We start from the raw sequence: 21,908 nt of genomic DNA, 5'->3' as shown, positions 1-21,908 counted from the left end.
AAGTTGTCCCCTCTGAGCCCCCACAGCGACGCCTGCAGAGGGAATCCCGAGGCTCCCCCTGACCGCGACTGCCTGAACTCCATTTCCCGATGGCTGGAAAAGACCCTGCACCCGCAGCCCCCAGCACCTAAAGGAACGGAACTCCTGTGCAGGAGTGACCCCCAGGAGGCCCTCTCCCTTGCCCAGGTGGTGGCTACCCCGAGGAGCCCCCCCCTTGCCTGCCTGCACCGCTGAAGAGATCCCTTGATCTCTCATTGAAATCTACAGAGAACCCGACGCATGTTTGCACACTGCACCCGGCCGCCCCGGCGCTGCTGAGGGTGTACTTTTCGTGCTGACTTGTGTCCCCCCTGGTGCCCTACAAAACCCCCCTGGTCTGCCCTCCTTACCTGCTGGCAGACCGGAACCGGGGCACCCCCTTCTCTCCATTGAAGCCTATGCGTTTTGGGCACCTCTTTGACCTCTGCACCTGACCGGCCCTGAGCTGCTGGTGTGGTAACTTTGGGGTTGCTCTGAACCCCCAACGGTGGGCTACCTTGGACCCAAACCTGAGACTTGTAAGTGATTTACTTACCTGACAAAACTAACAAAAACTTACCTCCCCCAGGAACTGTGAAAATTGCACTGTGTCCACTTTTAAAACAGCTTATTGTGTTTTATGTAAAAAGTATACCTGCTAATGTAATGATTCAAAGTTCCTAAAGTACTTACCTGCAATACCTTTCAAATGAGATATTACATGTAGAATTTGAACCTGTGGTTCTTAAAATAAACTAAGAAAATATATTTTTCTATAACAAAACCTATTGGCTGGATTTGTCTCTGAGTGTGTGTTACTCATTTATTGCCTGTGTGTATGTACAACAAATGCTTAACACTACTCCTTTGATAAGCCTACTGCTCGACCACACTACCACAAAATAGAGCATTAGTATTATTTCTTTTTGCCACTATCTTACCTCTAAGGGGAACCCTTGGACTCTGTGCATACTATTCCTTACTTTGAAATAGTGCATACAGAGCCAACTTCCTCCACTCTCTACTAATATCCCTTCCTCAGTTGTCCCTCTAGCCTAATGTTGCAGAGATTCTCTACCTCACCCACATTATTGCACCCTTCTATCTAGGCATTAACAATCTCTCCATCCACCATCTATTCAGACTCCTTTAGAGCAAGAGGATAGGCTAGATGTGGCATGAAGGAAGTCCACCACTATATGTGGTCTCCTGACTTGCACACAACATGTAGAGGTGGTTTCTGAAGGAACACAGAGGAATCGAGACCTAGACATACCGATTTAGAAGAGGCTTCAAGCATTTAACAATATCATACAAGTGCCCTCCAGACATGGTCAAAACAGTTCACTCATAACTTGAAGATTAGGACACAATATAGCAGTTGGCTTCAAAAGGTAATGTGTTTTCCAGTGTAACAGTAATAATTGTATCAACCTGAAGCGATGTACCACGATTCAAACTTGTAAGTCACACACAATGTCAGCAGTCAAGTCATTTGTCAGCTTACTAATATTTGGTGATACATGGAAAGCCACACCTTATTGCAGATTATGTCTTAACAGTTACAACAAAGCCACTATTTACTTTTTTTCTTTTACAAATTAACTCCTGATTGATATACAAACATTTATTTAGCTCTTACTACTACACTGCCATGCTGTTGATGCACTTCAGGTCATCCAATGTGGAATTTATATATGCTAAAGGGCAAGGAAACTTGCACTGCTGCCTGTGATGTTACTGCTCTGTGCATGATTGTAATATGTTATTGGGCTGCACATGCTACACCTACTCTGTGTATGTGAAGGAAGCTTGCTCTGCTCTGAAGGCAGCTGTGTTATACCTGTTCTTTGTCTCAAGGAAGCTTGCCCTGCTCCTGTCCATTATGTACCTGTACATTAGTGGACACTGGCAAACTCTTTTCAGAACACAAGAGCAAAATTATGGATTTTTGTCAAGGCTGGTTTCAAAACCACTGGAATCTCAATCAGGATAAGACATCATTTGCAAATAAATTATTTACTAGCTTCTCAGCAGTTCTATTTCTAATTATACTGAGCAGCATAACTCCAACAATATCCACGACAGCCTGTTATACTGGCAGCTTTTTGTTTTTTTAACTAAGCAGTGGTGTGGATTAACTACACTCCAGCCGGGAGCTCTCATTGGTGTGCAATTTATACTGGTTGTTCAGACAAATGTAGATTTGCTTGGAAAAAACTGTGCTGATCCTAGTGTGTCATCTTGGCAGCCAAGGACTATTGGTTGTAGACGATGCATTCATGGGCAGGCCCGCCGTTTTTAGAAATGCATGCTAACATTCAGGGCATGAGCACACACCTACCACTTGCATGTCTCGATCCCTTCAACCACCTTTGCTAATGACAGTTCAAGGAAAGCATACTCAACTTTACACACAACAAGTCTATGACGTGGGCACGAAAAACACAAGCTAAAAAACCTAACCCATAATTGTGAGCGTTTATCAGACCAAACCTAAGGCTCCTATCGTCTGAGAGGTACATCCATAGACATAGCAAGCGCCCCCAGAAAATCTCAGTACACAAATATATATGTAGCACCTTCGAGAAACATTAATAAGGGGCATCTCAAGTGAGCCAACTTTGCCAACAGCAACAGTAAACGTTTAACCCTAGCTGTCAGGAAAGGTTAATCTTTGAAACGTCTACACAGCAAGTCATCATTTACACTGCAAGTGGATATGTTAAGGAACTTCAGTCACATAAGGCATTAATGAAGGAGTCAAAGTTAACATGATGAAACTGCGGTCCAAGCTGGGTTTGTGAAGTAAACACTGGTCAATGTACTTAATACATTTTTGAGTTACAAATGCAAACTGTTAATGGGTGCACGTGTGCTGGGAAACAATGGTAGATCAAATTTGCATGGAACATCTGCAACAAACTTAACTAAAGACTTATACCATAAATATACCACTGTGGACAAGAAACCTTCATTAACAGCAGGGCTTACCCAGGAAATAACTTTCAAAAAGTTAAATATTATTTTGACAAATAGAACAATACAGTACTACTGAAGATTAAAAATACTGAATGCGCTTACCTTCAATTTCTTATTCAGTTTGCGACAATATCTGTAGAGCATTGCCAAATTGAGGGGTCCAAAGTCTGCATAGAAGCTTGAAGAACAAAACAAAAAAAAGTAGTTCAGAAGCACCAAAAGCATATCATTAAAGACTTTTCCCACTGCTACAAAAATGCAATCGCTTTTACTCAGCATACATTCAATCCAATAAAGCAATGAGAGAATCAAAATACAAGCATTTTTCTTTCTATCAAAAGTTCAACTTTAAGAGCTCTAATAACAAAGGTTTTGGAAGAGCTCACGTTGAGGTGAATGCCTGTTATCCAAATGCAGCCACCCCCAAACTAGTGGAAGCAAGGTTTAAGTGAATGTTATCTTTCTTGATGGCTCCAACAGCATTTTATACATACAGGTCTTTAAAAAAAAACAAAAAAACCTGGCAAGAGGAAATTTAAACAAAGGAAAAGCAGTCATACTGCCACATTGGTCTTCATCCCAGTGTGACCAGTGCTTTAAGAGGACGTCAGTGCAGCTGAAAATTGGATTTAAACACAGAAATGATGTACTAGACCTAAATGTGTAATTGTTGCAACAGACCAGTTAGAGTACACACAAACCACACTGTATACACACATAAATGCACACCTTCAACAGGGTGTCATGGCCAAACACCTCAACAGCGTCAGACTCTTTTTGTGCACTTTTGGACCATGTATGTGTTGCTTACAAGTTCCAGTTGCCATGCCTCCTCTCCTTACTCTTTGTATCCAATTCTAAAACACAAACATCTACCCACCTCAACAACCCAATAATGGATGCCAATCCATATGATTGGCATTCATGTGCTTTCAACATACTTCTGTATGAACTTGTATGCGATCATTAATTGCAACTTATCCTCAATTCAGAAGCATCTTGCATTTACCACAAGACTTCAAGAAGTAGACATGGCTATGGAGCTGGTCCTCTCTTTACTTTTCAAATGATATAGACTACCTTTTAAACAACTACATAATCTACAGAATTGCACAGCTTTGTTACTAACAGATCAGTGATTCAGACCATTCCAATTACTTCACCTGGTCAAACAGGCAGTCTTAAAGAGATTAGGGGCCTCTTTAAGAGTTCGGTGGAAGGTTTTGCCTGTCAGCCAAACTTCCGACGAGGATGATGCCGCCATTGTAGCTACCTCTCTGCCGTGCCCATTACGAGTTTCCCATTAGGTCAGCAGGCGGAAACCTGAGTTTCCGCCAGCTGGCCTAGCGGGAAATGGCATACAGCATTGCCTCCGGCTTGTAATCGACCCAGCGGCAAGGCTGTAGGTTGCAGAGTGCGCTAGCACCATTGCAATGTTCACCGCCTGCAAAGCGACGGTGCTGGCCAAGGGGACCCCTGCACCCATTCTGCACCATGAAATCGCTGGCGGACAATGTGCCCATAAACTCCATGACATTGCTGTTCTGATCCTGGCGGTCTGATCGCGGCACGCCAGCGGTAATATAGCAATCTGACCACCGCATTGGCGGCAGTTCCACCGCCATCCGCAACAAGTAATGTGGCCCTATGTATTCCATCTAAGGATCTCCACCTTCTACATTGGTTACCAATTGATTAAAGAACTGGTTTTAGTGTCCTAATCATCTGTCATAAATCCATTTAAGGCCCTAATGATTCAAACCCAACACTTTAGAATGAAAATTGCATTCGTACTCTGTATGCCTTTTTCTTTTTTTAACCATTCCCAAAAACAGAAGTGCTTGACAAGGACGCTGCTAATTTTGATATGCAGCATGTATTTTAGTTGTGGGATACACTTCTTACGAGTTCCATTTAACAAGCAATCACTCATGTTGCAAGAAACTGCCAAAAAGGTCATTTGTATAAATAATTAAGAGTGGCAGAATTACTGTCAGGGTACCATATTGGTAATCATGAGCTTTTAAACATTTTAGCATAACATAACAAGCCAGGATATCCTAAATCAAATACCAAGCATTTACAAAACTCCCTAGTTACATTTGTAGTAAACCTCTCACAACATGAGATTGCTTCTGTGGGAATCCAATTTCCATAAGGCCCTTTTCAAGAAAACTGGAGACCCAGCTTTCAGGTAGGACAGCGGTTCCAAACCTGTGGTCCAGGGACCCCCGGGGGTCCGCAAAGCCTCCTGGGGGAGTCCACAACTGCTTAGAAAATTAAATAATATTAACAGATTAGGTCCCCAGCTTTCAGTAACGACTCAGTGGGGGGGGGGGGGGGGGGGTCTCTGGATTCCAAAAATGATGAAGTGGGGGGTCCACAGAAGTCAAAAGGTTGGGAACCACTGAGGATAGAGACTATTCTACTTCCTCATTCCTTCCCATTCCCTCCAGATTTCTGCTTTCAGAGTTAGACAGAGTGATAACTGAATGAGATTATACACACACACAAGCTGTAAAATATCAACTACTTTGACAAGTTGTTGTCAGAGTCCTGCTCTTGCGTTATAGTGGAATTACTACGGAAGCCTTTGGGGCTTGGCTCTGGCATCCTTACTACTGGTTTCTCGACAAGACAACCTTTTTGCCGAGTTGACAATACTAAGTGCCAGATGTACAAACACTAGGAATACCAGGCCTCAAAAAATCATTAAAATGTTACTAGACCCCGCAGGCCGAGTAACTTGAATAATCTACTCGATTTAACTGTAATGTACTTGACCCATAAATGGGTCTTAAACTGTGTGATCCTAGGCAAATATTTTACAGAGTCACTTTTTTCTTCATTTTCAAATAAGTGCACCTTCAAATATGTTACTTCAGCATTTCTGCTGTACAAAAAAACTCCTTTGATTAAACAGACTGAATGTTTGCTCCAAGTATAATAAGAATATAGCGTACACATGATCCATGACTTTCCTCTTAGTTTACTAACAGCTTTGCCTCCAGGGCAGGAGATTTCAGTTAATGTTTAAACACTCCCTTTTAATAAATATATTACTAAGGCATGATGTGGTAGCTCACTGACATTCACAGACAGTAAGTTCCTAAGAAATGTCCAAAAACCTTCCGACTAAGTTGCAGCTTTACTGATAAAACTATATAGTGCCCTAGCAATAATTTGTCAAATTGGGTTTCAGAAAACATATTTATCATTAGCACATCACTGGATAAAGTGTCCTGATTTGTTTTCATCCAATTAAAATATTTTTTTCATCACACAGAAGTTTAAAAAAAAAAAAAAAGGCTTTTACAACTACCGAAATATATTTTGAAATGTTTGTACCATTGACTTCGTTCTTTAAATGTTGGGTGTTAGGTAAAAACTGAAACTGCAGTCAGAAAGAAAAATAATAGCGAGAAGACAAAATTACTTTTGACCTCTGTCTCTGAACACAGAGCAAATGTGACAAGGTAACCAGATGTTAAGGAGTCTTTATTGCTCCTTCACTTTCTGACTGAACAAAACACCTGTTCTTTGTCAATTGGCCAGAATGGGCGAGTATATTCTAAAAATAGCACAACCTGATAAAATATGACTCGCAATAGCGAGTGGGTACGTAGATTTTTCGAGACCTGGAATAACAATTTCCAAATTGCAATTAGGAATTTGGAATTTCTAATGCATGAAACTCATTGAGTTTTATTTAGGGATCCTTGTGCGTTGCAAATCGACCTACCTCATGAATACTAATGAGGTAGGCTGCAGTATGCGACTCATTAGCAATGGGATGGTGGCCTGCTGAGGTCAGCAGAGCATCATGTTTGTGATTGCTTTTATTAAAAAAAGCAGTCTTTTTTTTTTTAATATAAATACAGCCCGTTTTCCTTAAAGGAAAATTGGAGGAATTTAAATAGAAAAAAAATTAAAGCCTCAAAGTTTAATTTCTTAATAGTAGGCAGTGGTCCATAGGATGACTGTCCGCTCTTAAAACAAAGTATTTACATTCTCAAAGAGGAAGAGGTCCCCTGGAGAACCTTTCCACTTTGCGAATGGGTTATTACAGTTTTGCAACAGGAATTCTGTTGCAAAACAGCAATACATACCATACTGATTCAGTATTCGGAAGGGGGACTCTAAACACATCCCTTCCAAATACTAAATCGCAAATGCAAAATGGGATTCGGTAACAAGTTACCAAATCCCATTTTGCACTTTGTATATCAGGAAAAGCAGTTTTCCAGTTGTAAACGGGCCAATTCTGCGAATAGGGTGGTTTGCGACAGGAAAAATGCTTTGCACATCTGGCCCTTAGAGTTAGCACACCTGCATCTTTAATGTCCTCCAGGTCTGAACACATGTGCATCTTTATCCTGCTCTAGGTCTCTGAACCCCATCTCCAGTTCTGGCACAGAACACAGCCCTCCAGGGTCTCCACCAATTCTCTGGCACTCAGTGGGGAAACCTCACAGTTGCTTTAAGATACTGTGGCTTGTGCTTCTGTTCCAGTGCCTCAAGCAGTACACCATACCTTGCCCATTTACTGCCAAAAGGTGTATTAATCAGTTTGCCATTATTAACAATTTAGCAGTCAGTGGATACCTGTAATGATTCTCAAAGTGCAGCGTGGGTGCTGCGCACGGCCCTCCTGATCTTTACATGCGGCCCCCTGGTCCACAACAGCAATGGGCTCCTTTTTTACTAGACTCAGCACTAGCACTGACAAAATGTTAACTAAACATGCTTTTAGGCTAATTGAAGGTTAAAAAAAACAGATGTAAATAGGTTGTCTTCCACCATTTAACTTTAAGAGCACTCATTTTTAAAGACATCTTGCAGTAAAAGTGTAAAAATATGTTAATGTCTCTTCAGAATTTAAAAAGTGCATTTCATTAGCATGCAGAACCGTTTCGCCTTAGTAAATCAGATTATATTGGTGCATTGAGTTGTTTTTGTTTTCTAATCTTTGCAAGTACCCATGCCCTACGGAGACTTTGAACATTGCCAGTGAGTCATTTATGTCCAACAACACAATGGTGATATCACCGTTGGAATTAATTAGGTCCCTTATTGCCCTAATACATCTTTCCAAAACTGCAATAAGGTGAGGCAAACCTGATCATTTGTAGAAAGCTATCAACATCTTACTAATATTTGTTGGAACTTCTCTTGTCTAAGTAGACCAGTAAGCCTGTGGTAAAGTCTGATATTTACTGACTGCAATGATCTGAGAAAGGTATCCTAGTGCTGTGGAGTACGTCAAAGACATAGTATCAACTTGAATAATAGATCAAATTGAAAAGCCAGGTCTTAACGTTTTGACAAAAAGACAGAAGTGTGGTTTCTTCCTAATGGGAAACGAGAGCTACCCCAAACGTTGGAAACAAGTAGATCATCTTTGAGTCCGAGTGTAGACTGAGACGTGAGGAGGAGTGCTAGAACAAGGCAACTCCTGTGAATATGGGATAAAATGCAAGCTGTTTTAAAAAAGCCTTTTCAAATTGAGAAACCAATGGAAAGATCCAGCTTCGATAGAAACACATTCAAATCTCTTCAAGACAAAGATAACCCTTGATGTGATCTTTTAAACATGTTGAGATTTACTCAGGACCTTAACTGACTTGTTTAAATAGTTCAAATTACAAAGGGGAGCAAACGTGTTTTCACTATCATCACTTTCACAGAGAGATTTTAAAAGTGTATGATCCGTCTAAAAGTCGTCAGATGAAAGAACAATGCTTAGTGATGCATGACATATGAGCAGAGAGGTGTGGGTCAGGGGGGACTACCAGATTAGTAACTACAGAGCATGAAGGTGATGAAGGTACAGTGTCCAAGAAGTGTGCCAGAAAACAGATTTTTAGCATTTCATCTTTAGGTTTTTTTTAAGATAACTACAGGCAGACACTGAATTTGTACAGGGTCTTTTTCTAGCTTTGATTCTCTCAATAAGGCTATCACCTGTAGTTTGCCAAACTGGCTGGCTAATCCTCTGCTCCATATGTTGACAAACAACGTCAGCCACTGTTCAGTGCTAGCCAGAGGAAAAGGTCCCTGCAAGCTGAAACTGTTCAGCATCTGCCCTATTTTCTAACAACAATAATTACAGGATATTACACACTTAAATCCGATGTAAGCACCCCCACTTCTTGATTTAATACGCAAGTGCTCTACTTGTTATCTGGAATTCAACAATTCATGCATTTATCTCCTCCAGCATTTTATCTCATTTTCTGGTTGAGATATTTTGTTAGCCATCTACTTTGACCTATTTGTCAAAGGTATTGTGTGCCGTTTTTAATTGTTTCATATTCACCGCACTTAACATATCATGCATGTTGTATCCACCAGCAAATACCACACAACGCCAGTGGATTTTGACCAGTACTGTTTGTGATGCATTAATTCACCTACTATTATTGAGACCCGTACCAGCCTTGCTACAGCAAGTCTCATGCTGGGTGAATAACGAGCACAAATTATATTTTTTTCTGTCCACCAGTCGGGATCCTCTTTACATATCAGGCTAATCACAATTGTAATTGATAGTGATTAATTCTTTTAGGTGCAAGCAGCGCCCCCATCTTGTTCTTTTTTTTATTACCTTGGTCAAGCACGAATATGACGCAGTTGGTCATGTTTTTCGGCACAGCAACAGATGCATGTTAATGCCAGAGAATGACCCAATCAGTCATCAGGCTACTACCTATTTGAAGCTCACTAAGTGACATTGGGCTTCCTCTTTCTGACATGATTAGTGGAGTTAATGCTTCTTCGATTTCATGTTTCAGGTTTGCAAATAGGTTTATCAAATTATCCCATGACGAAGGACCCACAGGTCGGAAATACATAGGGGTTCAGATGAAAAGGCCTTTATTGAATCAACCATCACCATCATTGTAAAAATGCAAAAAGGGTTTACATACTGGAGTGCCTTTAATTCACCATAACCACCAGTGTGAATATGGATTAAAAACTACAGACAGTATTAGCACAACTGAGGACTGATCAAAGTTAAGAGTGCTAAGCAGTTTCTCGTAAATACACCAAAGTGCACGAAGGAACTATACCTCTTGGATAGTAAGCTTACACCAGAAACTAAAGAATTTTAGTTGGACAATTATCTTTTATTGGAGCCAACTCTTCCAGCTCCTAGGAAAACATTATTAATGGTAAAAAAACAAACCTCATGCTAACCGAGTTTTGGGATCTAAACATTAACGTTGGCCTGTCTTAATTAATACTCTGACGTTAATGCACCTAAAAGAACCTACCTTAAGTGTGTACACTGTTACGAGTCCTGGGGTGGCATCTTGACAGACATTACTTTATAGACATGCTTCATGTGCATTTCACTTCATTTGCCCGTTTGATTCACATAAACAATGTACCACTTCACTCTTTACACATTTGTAACATCTTTAAACAATGTATATATGTTTTTAATTGATTGTATTTAACTTTGTGTCCAGTATCTTTAGTATGCACATTCAATCTGAAAGACAAATTACTTACCCATGGCACTGTTCTAAATTATCTTGATGTCACAGCGATCCCTTAGGTTAAACTGCTTTGTTCTTGAGTGCTTAACAACTCAAATAACAGTTGCACCTGTAGGAACCATTGTTTCCTTTAGTGAACATCCAGGCACTCAGGTTCACTGAATTACCAAGTCAGTCCCTGTAATAGATACAAAATTTAAAGCTATGTGCCCAATGACCAGAAATGGCCATTGTGCACAGCCTGCACATGCTAGTGAACAGAGAGGTCACACCAAAAGGTTTCTGGTAGTCCTAGTATTTCCTCTGTGCAGCAGGATATCAAGGGACATTACTAGGATCAGACATTGGATGAATGCACAAACGCCTCTGCAGTTTAAGGAGTTAGGAGATGGAGAAATGCTCCACTAGTCTAAGCAATTACTTAAAGAACTCTGGGAAGATTGTGGGGACATAAGGGACAAATTACATCGCTTCGGAGTAGGAGTGGGGTACGTGAGAACTTTTTATATACTGGTTTACAGTTAAGCACCAACAGTAGGGTTGTCTGTTATCTTTTCCAAAACCTTGCTTGGTCGACCGGAACGTCACAATGCATCTTGCTTTAAAAAGACCACCTGCTTGCAGTGGAACAGAGAAATAATTTATTCCTGACCTGAATGAGTGCCCAGGACTTTGTTTACGAAGTTGCCGAGCAAGCTGTTGGACCTGGACCATAAGAATATTTGGTGCTTCATGTTATCTTTGGATGCCTCACATCGGAGAATACACAAATTGTACCCACAACCATAAAATATATTTTGGCAATTGCTCTCTCCAACAGGGGTACTGGAAGTTGGATAGTTAAGGGCAGCTGAATTTATAGTTGTGGGGGACTAGCTTCTTTTTTAATGTGTACAGCTCGCAAGGAGAAGGCCTGCCAGCTCACCCTTCTCCCCGTAGTACAATCTAATCAATTGCCCATTAAAAAAAAGCCCTTCACTCTGCTTGTAAATGTGTTAGGGGTGTGTGCCATCCAATAGGCTTGCTGGCTGTGCTACGTGAGGACATGTCCTGGAGTATTGTGATTTGTGTGTCCCTTGAGCTTCAAAGACCTCACTGCATTTTCAGTCTGGTCTGGTTTCTGACTGCAATGTTCATTCAGCCCATAGCCCCGCCCATACGAGACTTACCAAATTTGTTTTGGGTGCTTTGTAGCTCTATGTGTAGGTCTGCTTGATCAATACAAGTCTTGCACTCTTCCTTGTTTGTGTTCTGCAAAGGACTACCTAGAAATTGCAGAGATGTGTCTCTGAGAACCACATTTTCAAGACCAACTGGAGCTTGCTCTTCCGCTCCTTTGTGAAAGTATGTGAAGCAAAGCTCACTTGGGTGCTATTTATATTGGTTTGCTGGTGCGAAGAATTGAGGACCCAGCCCTCAATTTGACTAGTTTGGTTTTACCAATCAGTGATTAAATTTTTATTAGGTTAATACTGCGCCCAACCCCTTGTACTACAAAGATGTGTTCCAGACTTCGAGAGAATCTCTACTAAACCAGCAGGGGCAGAAGTGATGAGAAACAGAACTCTGTAAGATGCTTCCCCCCCACCTCCCTCCCAAAAAGTTGGGAACACGCCTAGTACCCTGGGAGGTGCCTCACTTCTGTTGCCATTCCTAAATAAAAGGCCAGATGGCCATAATCTGAGTAGTGGTAATAATAACAATAAAAAAATATAAAAAAAAAAAAGAGACTACTCAGTAGCCCAAGGGCCTTGCTGACCTCAATCAAACGCAAGACATCTGCTTTACATGGAGTCAGAAAGCTGCAAGCGGCATTCCAAAACTATTGTGGTAAAACTGCATCTGGCAGACATGCACCATCCCATTTAATTTCTGTGGGAGTCTATATTACCCTGTTCTGCCCAGTTGCCCAAGCTCGAAAGATAGTGTCCCACTGTCTGCGGTTGGTCAGTCTAAATCTGTAGTGAACCCCTGCCTTGAGACCCTCAGATGTGATTTGCTGCTCTTTATAAATCATTGATTGATAACTATTAGAATCATAGGGCTGCATGTGGTTTGATTTAACTAGTCTTCTTCTCCACTTCCTCCATAGTTCAATACAAAAAAATACAAAAAAAAGACTGATGCTTAATTTAAGACTTATCTAGGTTACATATTTATCTTGCAATAATTAGTCCTCTCTACCTTAATGTTGCTTCTATATAACTGTGTTTTGAAAATAACGTGATACTTGTACATTGCAATACAATGTAATCTTTTGGATTCTCACACAAGTTTCTCATATGGCTTCTAAGCTCCCGACAAAGTGGATAATGTGCCATTCAGCGCAACATGTATTGAGCAAAAATTGATGAACACTAACTCTGGAACAACAAAAGTTTGTTGATTGGATATCCAAACTGAGCTGACTAAACTTTTTTCTGAATAACGAGACTTTCTCGTTGAACATATGTTTGGTTACAAATACCCTGTGGAAACATATTTGCAGGCAGCTGCTACAATGTCTGCTAGGTGGAATCTGGGTGAATTTGTCGTCCTTATTATGGTCAACCACGACAAATACCGGATGTATCCTATAACCTTGGATAGTTTTAAGCAAGTTGTTGTGTACCACTAGTTCAATTACCACAGTCTTTAAATGCAACCAAGTAGGAGAAATGAAACTGCTGTAAGTCTAAATCTTCTGATCATTCCTATATAGGTTAACGCGGTCCAGAAGTTGTGGTGGTGTTTTGCATACAGCACCTTCCTGTATAAACTCTACAAATCATTGTGGGTTCCTTATCAATTAGGGGTTTAATGACCTTTTGGTCTGATCTGCTGTTCATCAGTTTAAATACCATGCATTGCCTATATGCTAATGAGAGACATTCAATAAAAAAAAATATAAAGCAACAACTTAACAATGGGTGAACTATGTAAGTGTATGCGAGTTCCAAACTTATCAACTCTTCGAGTGATCACTAACTGCTTTGCAAAGATATGTTGGACATTCCATTACAGAAAGGAAGACCACCAACTGCAAACAGTACCAAACATGGATATTGCCCAGAAATAACCAATAGTCCCAAAAGCCATAGAAAAAGCCAAACACTGATCTGTTGAACTATACGGCAGGAAGGAATTGGATGAGTAGGACAGGGATCAGCTGAACACAACATTCTGCCTGATCTGAGCTTCGAGAAAGCTAATCACATTCCAACTTTATAGCTAAAAGTAAACGCTGTGGCCTCAAATTAAATGACGATCTCCAAAGGGCTGCTGCTTCTAGGTTGCTGAAATGATAACGTCATGATAATACCAATTCAATAACTGCAAGGTCTCAACTGAAAAAAATGAAAAGAGTATTAAATAGATTAATAAATGCCCTCAATCTAACTGATGCCATGTCAGTATGGTGTCTTGGTTGTACTAACTAAGAAAACTGAACTAAGAGACACCAAATGTAGTCAGTATTGTTGAAATTGAATTCTGGGATAAGAAAATAATACTGCCTTAATTACAAAGCAGCTGATAACACCGACTCATTTGTAATACTACTTTAATGCTACCAACAAGATCTCGATTTTCAAAAACAGTACTTCACAAACAGCTGACCACTTGAGTTCCACAAAAGACGATGGGCGGTTAATCTTCTTCACAACAGATGTTTGAGAAAGCAACCCAAGCTACTGGGCCTCAAAATATTTATTTTCGGTCACAGCTTAACTAGTTCCAAAATGCAGCACATAGCACAGAGCTACAATGCATTTCATCACTGAATACCGATAAAAAAAAAAAAAACTGAAAGATGCTGTAGTAAAGTGTGTAAATTAAGAGTCCCTATGTAAAAGAGAAAAACTAAACTATTTGGCTCTTGCATGCAAAGGCCATCAATTCATGGAAACCTATTAGAGAAAAAGCCAAAGGAAACAAGGGAACTAACTTATCAGACGCAGTGGTCATTAGAGTAATCCATTTGGTACAAAAAAGTTGAATAATTCTGTATGTTGCTAATACTGCTGATATGCCTTTCATTTTTTATGCCCACTGCCACTAGCTGCTATAGTTCATGTAAAGTGCTCCAAAATAACTGAAAAGGAAATCAATTTCACTTTCACAGCTGTTTCTAGTGAAACCGAAAAATTACAGCATAGCTAGACAACAATTTAAGTGGAAATTTTAGATATCAATTGTGGAAGAGCTGATGAGGAATTGTTGAACAACAATATCGGTCTCCCACAGCAACTCTCCTCCCCCAACACACACACACCTTTCAAGGCTACAACAGTATATGATACAATTAAAAGGCTGTGTGTTGGGGGGGCGGGGGGGAGGGCTCAACTTGTACAAGGGACAGTGCTATATCATCTTTTCTAAATGGTGGACTGCAGGTCGTTACTCTCCTGTGAACTGCAGAGCTATTTATAAATATATCCACACACACACAATTGCCTAAGAACAATTACACAAAAAAACAGTAAAGTGACTCTAAAGCAGTGTGAAAATTCATAAGGAAGTGAGGGCGTAATCTGTGTATAAATACAGGTAACACCCCTTCATTGCCACCACTGGAAGACTACCAATGACATTCCTTGTACAAATACTAATAAGCCAGCACAAAAGAGACGTGCTAAACAGTCACAAAAATAAGGTATATGATACGAATAAGAGTTCGTAACTTGCCAAACTTGATGGTCTTTACCGTTTTAAGGAAAAACAATTATGTAGCCTAGAAAGGCAGGTTAGTTTGAAACAGACCATGTTGATAATTACTTAGTACCAGTGAAGAATAATATATTCTGGCAATAATAGGTTCGATATGAAGAACTACCTGACGTACAAGGCCTCGTAGCAAAAAGTAGTCCCGTGACAGTTTAACTGAACAGTGCATAGTGAGCATGGAACTTTGTTGCAACATGACAGGCAAAGCAAACTGAGTGCAAAGAAACAAAAAAATTACTCACTTCTCATATACAAGTTCATCATCAATGCAGAAATAATGTGTATTTGTTGTGGCCTTTGGTTTGTGAGAGAAGATGGCGAAGTAAAGACGATCTGAAAGACAAAAATCGTTGCATGAGGGCACACAAGGTTTAAGAAGATACAAAAACTCTCAGCTAATTGTACCATTAATATATCAATGTGCGCCTATGACTAGACAGGATAAATGGTACCAAATAAGTGATTATGTCTAACTTAAAATATTTGAGTTATTTATTTTCCATAAACGACAATAAAGCAAGAAAAATGTCACCAACAGCTTTACAACATAGATGTTAACTAGTTTTCTTACAAGACTACTCTTATGGGTAAAGGGAAAGTTTAGGCTCAGGGATGTGGAATTCCTATCGCCCGACGCCCGGGACATCTTGTTTGGGGTCAAGGGCAACAAGTTTTTATGTTTACTTTGTCCTTGGGACAAGTAGGCCCAACCCCCTGCAGCACAAACCCTTTGGCTGCCTGTTTACAGAGAGTTGAACTCTCTGCAGTTGAGGTAATGTGTTTCCAAAAGATAATGCTGTTCGAACTTGTATTTATGGTTCATTATTTGAAAGCCTTCATTATTAGGGTGCGTGCTGTAAAGAAATGTTTTACGGTCACACTTCACTACTGACGTTGGTTCCAGTACAAAAAAAAAAAAAAAACGTGTACACACATGTTTGAAAAGTTTAGACTAAGAGGCTAAGTATAATGCTCCCAGAATGCTCTCTGATTATATGCAAATGAAGTGTCATTTAGTAAAATGTGTTGATGCATGCTAGTATTTCCCAAAAATATTTCTAATGGAAAATCAGTGTAACCATTTTCACCACGATTATGGGAAGCATGAAAATAAACAAACACTGACAAAGCCAACTGATCTGACATACTTTTATACGTCTTTTAGTTTCATCAATGCATGTCTTGTTTTGACATGGCTTTTGTAACACTTTATTGTTGTGGGAGCTACCAGGCCCTCAACATTGTAACAAACATTGGCAAACCCCCCCCAAAACGTTTTTGAACTCTTAAAGCACACGTTGCCACCAGCGGCATAACAAAGGCCCCGCAGCCGCCCTCCAGGGGGCCCCGTCAGCACAGCACCTGCCCTGAGTGAGTGTGGAGAGGGGGCTCCTCCATGTTCTTTGCAAAGGGGCACCCTCCAGTTTCGTTACGTCACTGATTGCCACTGTAGTTCCTGACACTGAACAAAACTACTTTGTGTGGCAATATGCTCCTTGTGGAAGAGCAGAATGCGATCACTCACAGTAAAGCCAGCCGAAAGAGAGAGAAATAGAAGTTTAATAAAAACAAAATGTCTTTGTTAACACCAGACCTAATTAGGGACCAAGACCCACATGTAGGTAGCTTTTTGCATGTCGCAAACAGCGACTTTCGCTGTTTGCGACGTGCAAAAAGCACATTGCGATGCACAAACCCAGTTTTGCGATTCAGTAACCTGGTTACCGAATCACAAAACGGGTTTGCGACTCGCAATTAGTAAGGGGTGTTCCCTTCCTAATTGCAACTCGCAGTGCAATGTAGGATTGTTTTGTGACCGCGAACGCGGGCGCAAACCAATCGCAGTTTGCACCCATTTCAAATGGGTGATAACACTTTTGCAAAAGGGAAGGGATCCCCATGGGATCCCTTCCCCATTGTGAATGTCACTGTAAACATTTTTTCAGAGCAGGCAGTGGTCCTGCGGACCGCTGCCTGCTCTGAAAAAATGAAACGAAAACGTTTCATTTTTCGTTTTTGTTATGCATCTCGTTTTCCTTTAAGGAAAACTGGCTGCATTACAAAAAAAAAAACTGCTTTATTGAAAAGCAGTCACAGACATGGTGGTCTGCTGTCTCCAGCAGGCCACCATTCGTGAGGGGGTCGCAAATTGCGACCCACCTCATGATTATTCATGATGTGGGCATTTGCGAAGCCCTTGCGAATCACAGATGGTGTCAAGGACACCATCCTACATTCGGATTTGCGACTTGCAATTTGCAGGTCACAAATCTGAACCTATCTACTTGTGGCCCCAAATTCTTAAAGAAAGTCACAAAAGTGCACCCATGGTATATGTCGTACCCCTATAAAATATTTGTGAACTGTATTTTAGCGTGGGTAAATACGATGTGTAGATTTGCTCATGTGAAAATCTATTGAGCATTTGCAAGTTCATTTTCCCTCCAGCCACTTTCTTCCCAACCCTGGAAGAAGTTCTAATTCTGCCATTGTCAGGAGTAAATGTCCAACCTTTCTTATTATGGGAAAATATTAGAGAAAAGCTGGTAAAAATCTTTAAAACATGCAGGTTAGTAGGTTTGCAGACTCAAAGGCATTCCAGCCCTGGAACTATTGCTTACTGCTTCCTCCAGCTCCAGTATGCAGATCTGCAGAAAGGTGGCAAAATAAGGAAATTGCTACAGTAGGGATTGAAACTCCAAGTATTCAAGCCCTACTATGGTAGTAGCCCTGGCATAATCAGAGAGGCTATTAATTGCTGCCATAATTTGTCGCCACACTACATGGCACCAAAGGGACAAGTAGATCTTTTTACAGGACAAGTAGATTTGAGAAGCAACCTGTCCCCTGGACAAGTAGATATTTTAATAAATTCCACACCCCTGTTTAGGCATAGAACTTTAGAGACAAACGTACAAGTTATGCTGGTGCACAAGAAACCGTTCTTTTGAAACCTCAGAACGAAACAAGGCAAAGAGTTTACATATTAAAAATAGGAGCTTTCGGAAGCACACAAAAAGACTTTTCAATTTAAAATAAATAGTAAAATCTTGCTTTGGGTAGCGGACATCCAATGGCTATGAACATTTTAAAGTTTATATACCGAGTGTCTTGGTCTAATGAAAAATAACCAGCGCCTGTAAACTTGCAAATATCAGTTAGCGTTGTACTACAATTAACCAAAATAACCTCTGTTGAATCAACTAAAATGTAACTAAATAAAAACACTTAAGATAAATTAAGAAAAGAAATGGGAAAATAAAACATTTGAAATGCATACATAATGAAAGACGTAATGCCCCGTCATAAAATATCAACCTGCCAAAATGCCCAAAGACAAAAAAATGAAATGTGTAAATCACTTATGTAGAGTATTCAATATTAAACCATAACAGGTTGCCCTGATTTAAATGGGGCAATAAGTAAGATGGGTGGCTGCACTGAGCCAGCAGAAATACCAATTACAACAACCCAATTGCTCTTAGAATACACAATCTTACACCATCTCTTCTAATCTGCATACTCCATCAGCAATTTCCCTTCTGTATTATGTGATTTCGGTGTTGATGTGGATGTTGTATTTTTGGTACTTTCCATTAGACCTTGTGTGCTTTGCTGTCGTCTATACATGTTTTCACTTGTTGGCCGAAAGTCAACTTGTACCCCATGCTCTTAATAAAATAAACCGTTCAGACAGGAGACAGCAGCCGGCTCCTTCAGAGTGTAAAGGGCTAATGATGAGCCTCAGCAGCCTACAAAAGTGGGCCATATTTCGTCAAATGCTGCCATTCAAATATCTACAGACAGCTCTTATTTTAAAACAAGTGATTCGGGGCTTCTTAACTCAATCGTCCACTGAGGAGAGCGAGTCTCTGGATGTTCATATTGCGTGTCATTGTTTTTGCAGCAACTGGATCGCTGAAAACCAGCTTTGTTGAGATTTAGTACATTACCGAAGTCCATGACCATGTAGTACTGAAAATCTACTTCCCTCTGCATGTCATTTGTAGTAATCAAATTAATCTAAGAGGCTATATTTATGCAGTCGCACAACAAATATGATACGATGACCTGACTGGTTATGCATTTCTAGCAAGCCTCAGAATTCGTCAACGCTCAATCATAATCTGAGGTATGAAGGGGCCCTTGGTATGCCTCCCATTCGCCCACCCACTCCATCACCTTATTTCCCGGACCCAATCGAAACCATCTACTTCTTAGTGCTTCCGTAAACATGGGTAAATCCAGGTATTACTACGAATGACAAGTGTATACGTTAGACCCTAGACAGATTTATGCATGTTTCAGGTTTACTAGGGCCTGGAAAATAACTGACTTGAGGAAACTCGCTATCCTTGGTGGTTTTCGCGCATACGCAGCAGGCGACCATTAGAAAGAAACTAGGAAGTTTTAAACATGGAAAAAAAGGCATGTACCCATGATCTGGAAGAGTATCCCAGTAACCATCAGGACTGCCAACTCTGCTTCGGTTTAAAAAAAAAAAAAAAAAAAAAAGAAACGGAAGACTTGCCTTTTTAAAGAGCATTGCATCACAATGCATATCCTCTGGAAGGAATAAAATCTATTGTGCTCAGTGCAAAAAAAAAAAAAAAAAAAAAAAAAAACTCGAAGACATTAAGTTTGTCTCCCTAAACGCAAGAGAAGTGCCAACCTCACCAACATCTGGTAGAGCGCTTTAACAAGAAACACTTCTGGAAACGTTCGATAAATGCACTAATACCCTTGAAAGATATCGCTTCTCTGCATGGAAATAAAGGTATTTTGAAACGGAATGGTCAAATTCAATCAATTTGCGCCCACTGCTGATTCTAAGCTTCACAGTTTGCAATATGCGATTAAACTTTCCAAGTAATAGTGACTTGGAAACTTTAAAAAGCAGGGGCCCCACGTCACCCTCATTTTTCCAATTAAAATTCGGAGCAAATAAGTTACTACACGTTAAATAGTCATGAAAAAGATTATTACTGTTCATCGGGAACAGTCCAAACATGCATGGTTTGGATAATGGTGACAGAGTTCAACAAAGATTATCAAAACATACAGGATTCGTCCTTGATGAACGCAGGTAACTGGCAGACCTATTACAGGTAGTTGACTGCCAACCAGCAGAGAATTAAGATGTAAACCAATGCTATAAAAAAGTGTTACATCCAGGGTTCACAGATTAAATAGGAACACACCGATGATCATTCGGATAATATACTTGTTTACTATCCTATGGTGGTGCAAGATAGACGTAGGCCGCGGCAGTTATGAGAGCATAATCAGTCGGTCTTGTTTGTGTTATCTACACACGGCTATTTTACAACACTCCGCGCCAAACAACTCTCGCTGCACCCATATGTTGCGTTTAATTAACAGAGTTGAGAAAAACGTATCCACCTTTCGATATTCATAACCTCTCCGGATTCGTCACCCCCTTTACATGCTACGATGGCAACCCACACATACCTGGGGTGATGGGGGCGGCGTGGAGAAGCTCCTGGTCGGTCATGGTGCACGGCAACGCTGCTGCTGGTGTGCGACGGCTAGACTTAGCTCCTCTTCCCAAACAGGTGAAATACCGCTGCCGCAAAGGATACACCACGGCTCCAAAACACAGCAGGAAACAATGGAGAGCCAGTGAAGTCGGGAGCGCACACAGGCAGGATAAAGTGTGCAGCAGCCAGCACCCAACATACACAAACAGGAGCTGTACAGAGAATACGCGCCTCTGCCAGTGGCAGGGACAACTACATGCACAACCCCAACCGGTCACACCCACAACACAGGGCTGCCAGCTAGCAAACAACGCGCTGCAGGGACAAGAACCTCCCCGCCCTGCGTCCTCCATCCCTCCCCTGCAGCTTCACGGCCGCCCATCCGATGGTGCCAATAACCTCGTCTGACAGCCATCTTGAAGCGAAACGGTTCGCATCCCGGTGCAAGTTCAGGGCGTGATTGAGGACTACGGGCAGAAACAGCACCATATTTTATCCGTGAAGCTGTTGGGGAATAACCGTAATCTGGAACACCGAGTTTTAACAGGGTGCACTCTATATTGTTCTGAAGGGTTTTCACCGTCACTAATGATTTACAGGATTGCATTTTTTTTTTAAACATACAAGATACGGTGCACTGCACGATGTATACATGTAAAAGAACGGGAAACGCGACGACGCGTCTCATTCTTCATTGCGACTTCTCACGAGTGCTCCACTTTAAGATGGCCGCCTTATCACCCCCTGAGAATGGGCAGGACTGTCAAATGCTTGCGCAGGACAGCTCTTTTTGAGCAATTTATTGGTGGCTGATTGGCACTGATTTGCCCTGGTAACGTAAATATTGTCCCAGGGTGGTTTCGAACGCTTCAGCGACGTAATGCTAGGCCTGGAATCTGCGCTTTGGTTCAATCCCACTGTGCAGTCAGCCATGTTTAGATATTCTTCGATGAGCCACCAATTAAGCAAGCAACAATTCTGCCGCGCACCGCGAGTATTTATGACGGGATGATGGTTCTGCTGAGAAAGAAAAAAAAAAATATATATATATATAGCAGAACCCCCGTTAAATATAACACCTGGGGTTAACGCACAGCTAGTGTGCTGCGCTATTTGAACAAGTACTAGAAAAATACCTGTTTGCCTGTAGTACCAGAAATGTAAAAAACAATATGTAAAGCGAATACAATTTTCGTTA

General features: G+C 40.9%; 1 protein-coding gene across 9 annotated transcripts in view; it reads right to left on the bottom strand.

Annotated features, from left to right (window-relative positions):
- The window catches only part of CDC14B (cell division cycle 14B), a 344,504-nt gene extending 323,070 nt beyond the window's left edge, over positions 1-21,434 (bottom strand). For all 9 annotated transcript variants that reach the window (XM_069227743.1, XM_069227768.1, XM_069227761.1 and 6 more), the window contains exons 1-3: positions 20,682-21,434; positions 15,452-15,542; positions 3,103-3,178 (exon numbers count right to left, since the gene is read on the bottom strand). In XM_069227743.1, coding sequence (XP_069083844.1) covers positions 3,103-3,178; positions 15,452-15,542; positions 20,682-21,063 — 549 coding nt within the window. In that variant the 5' untranslated portion in view covers positions 21,064-21,434. The remainder of the gene's footprint in view (positions 1-3,102; positions 3,179-15,451; positions 15,543-20,681) is intronic.
- Between the last annotated feature and the right edge of the window lie 474 nt (positions 21,435-21,908).

Source organism: Pleurodeles waltl, chromosome 1_1, assembly GCF_031143425.1.
Source record: "Pleurodeles waltl isolate 20211129_DDA chromosome 1_1, aPleWal1.hap1.20221129, whole genome shotgun sequence".
Lineage (NCBI taxonomy): Eukaryota > Metazoa > Chordata > Amphibia > Caudata > Salamandridae > Pleurodeles > Pleurodeles waltl.
This window is presented reverse-complemented; position numbering and strand designations above follow the sequence as displayed.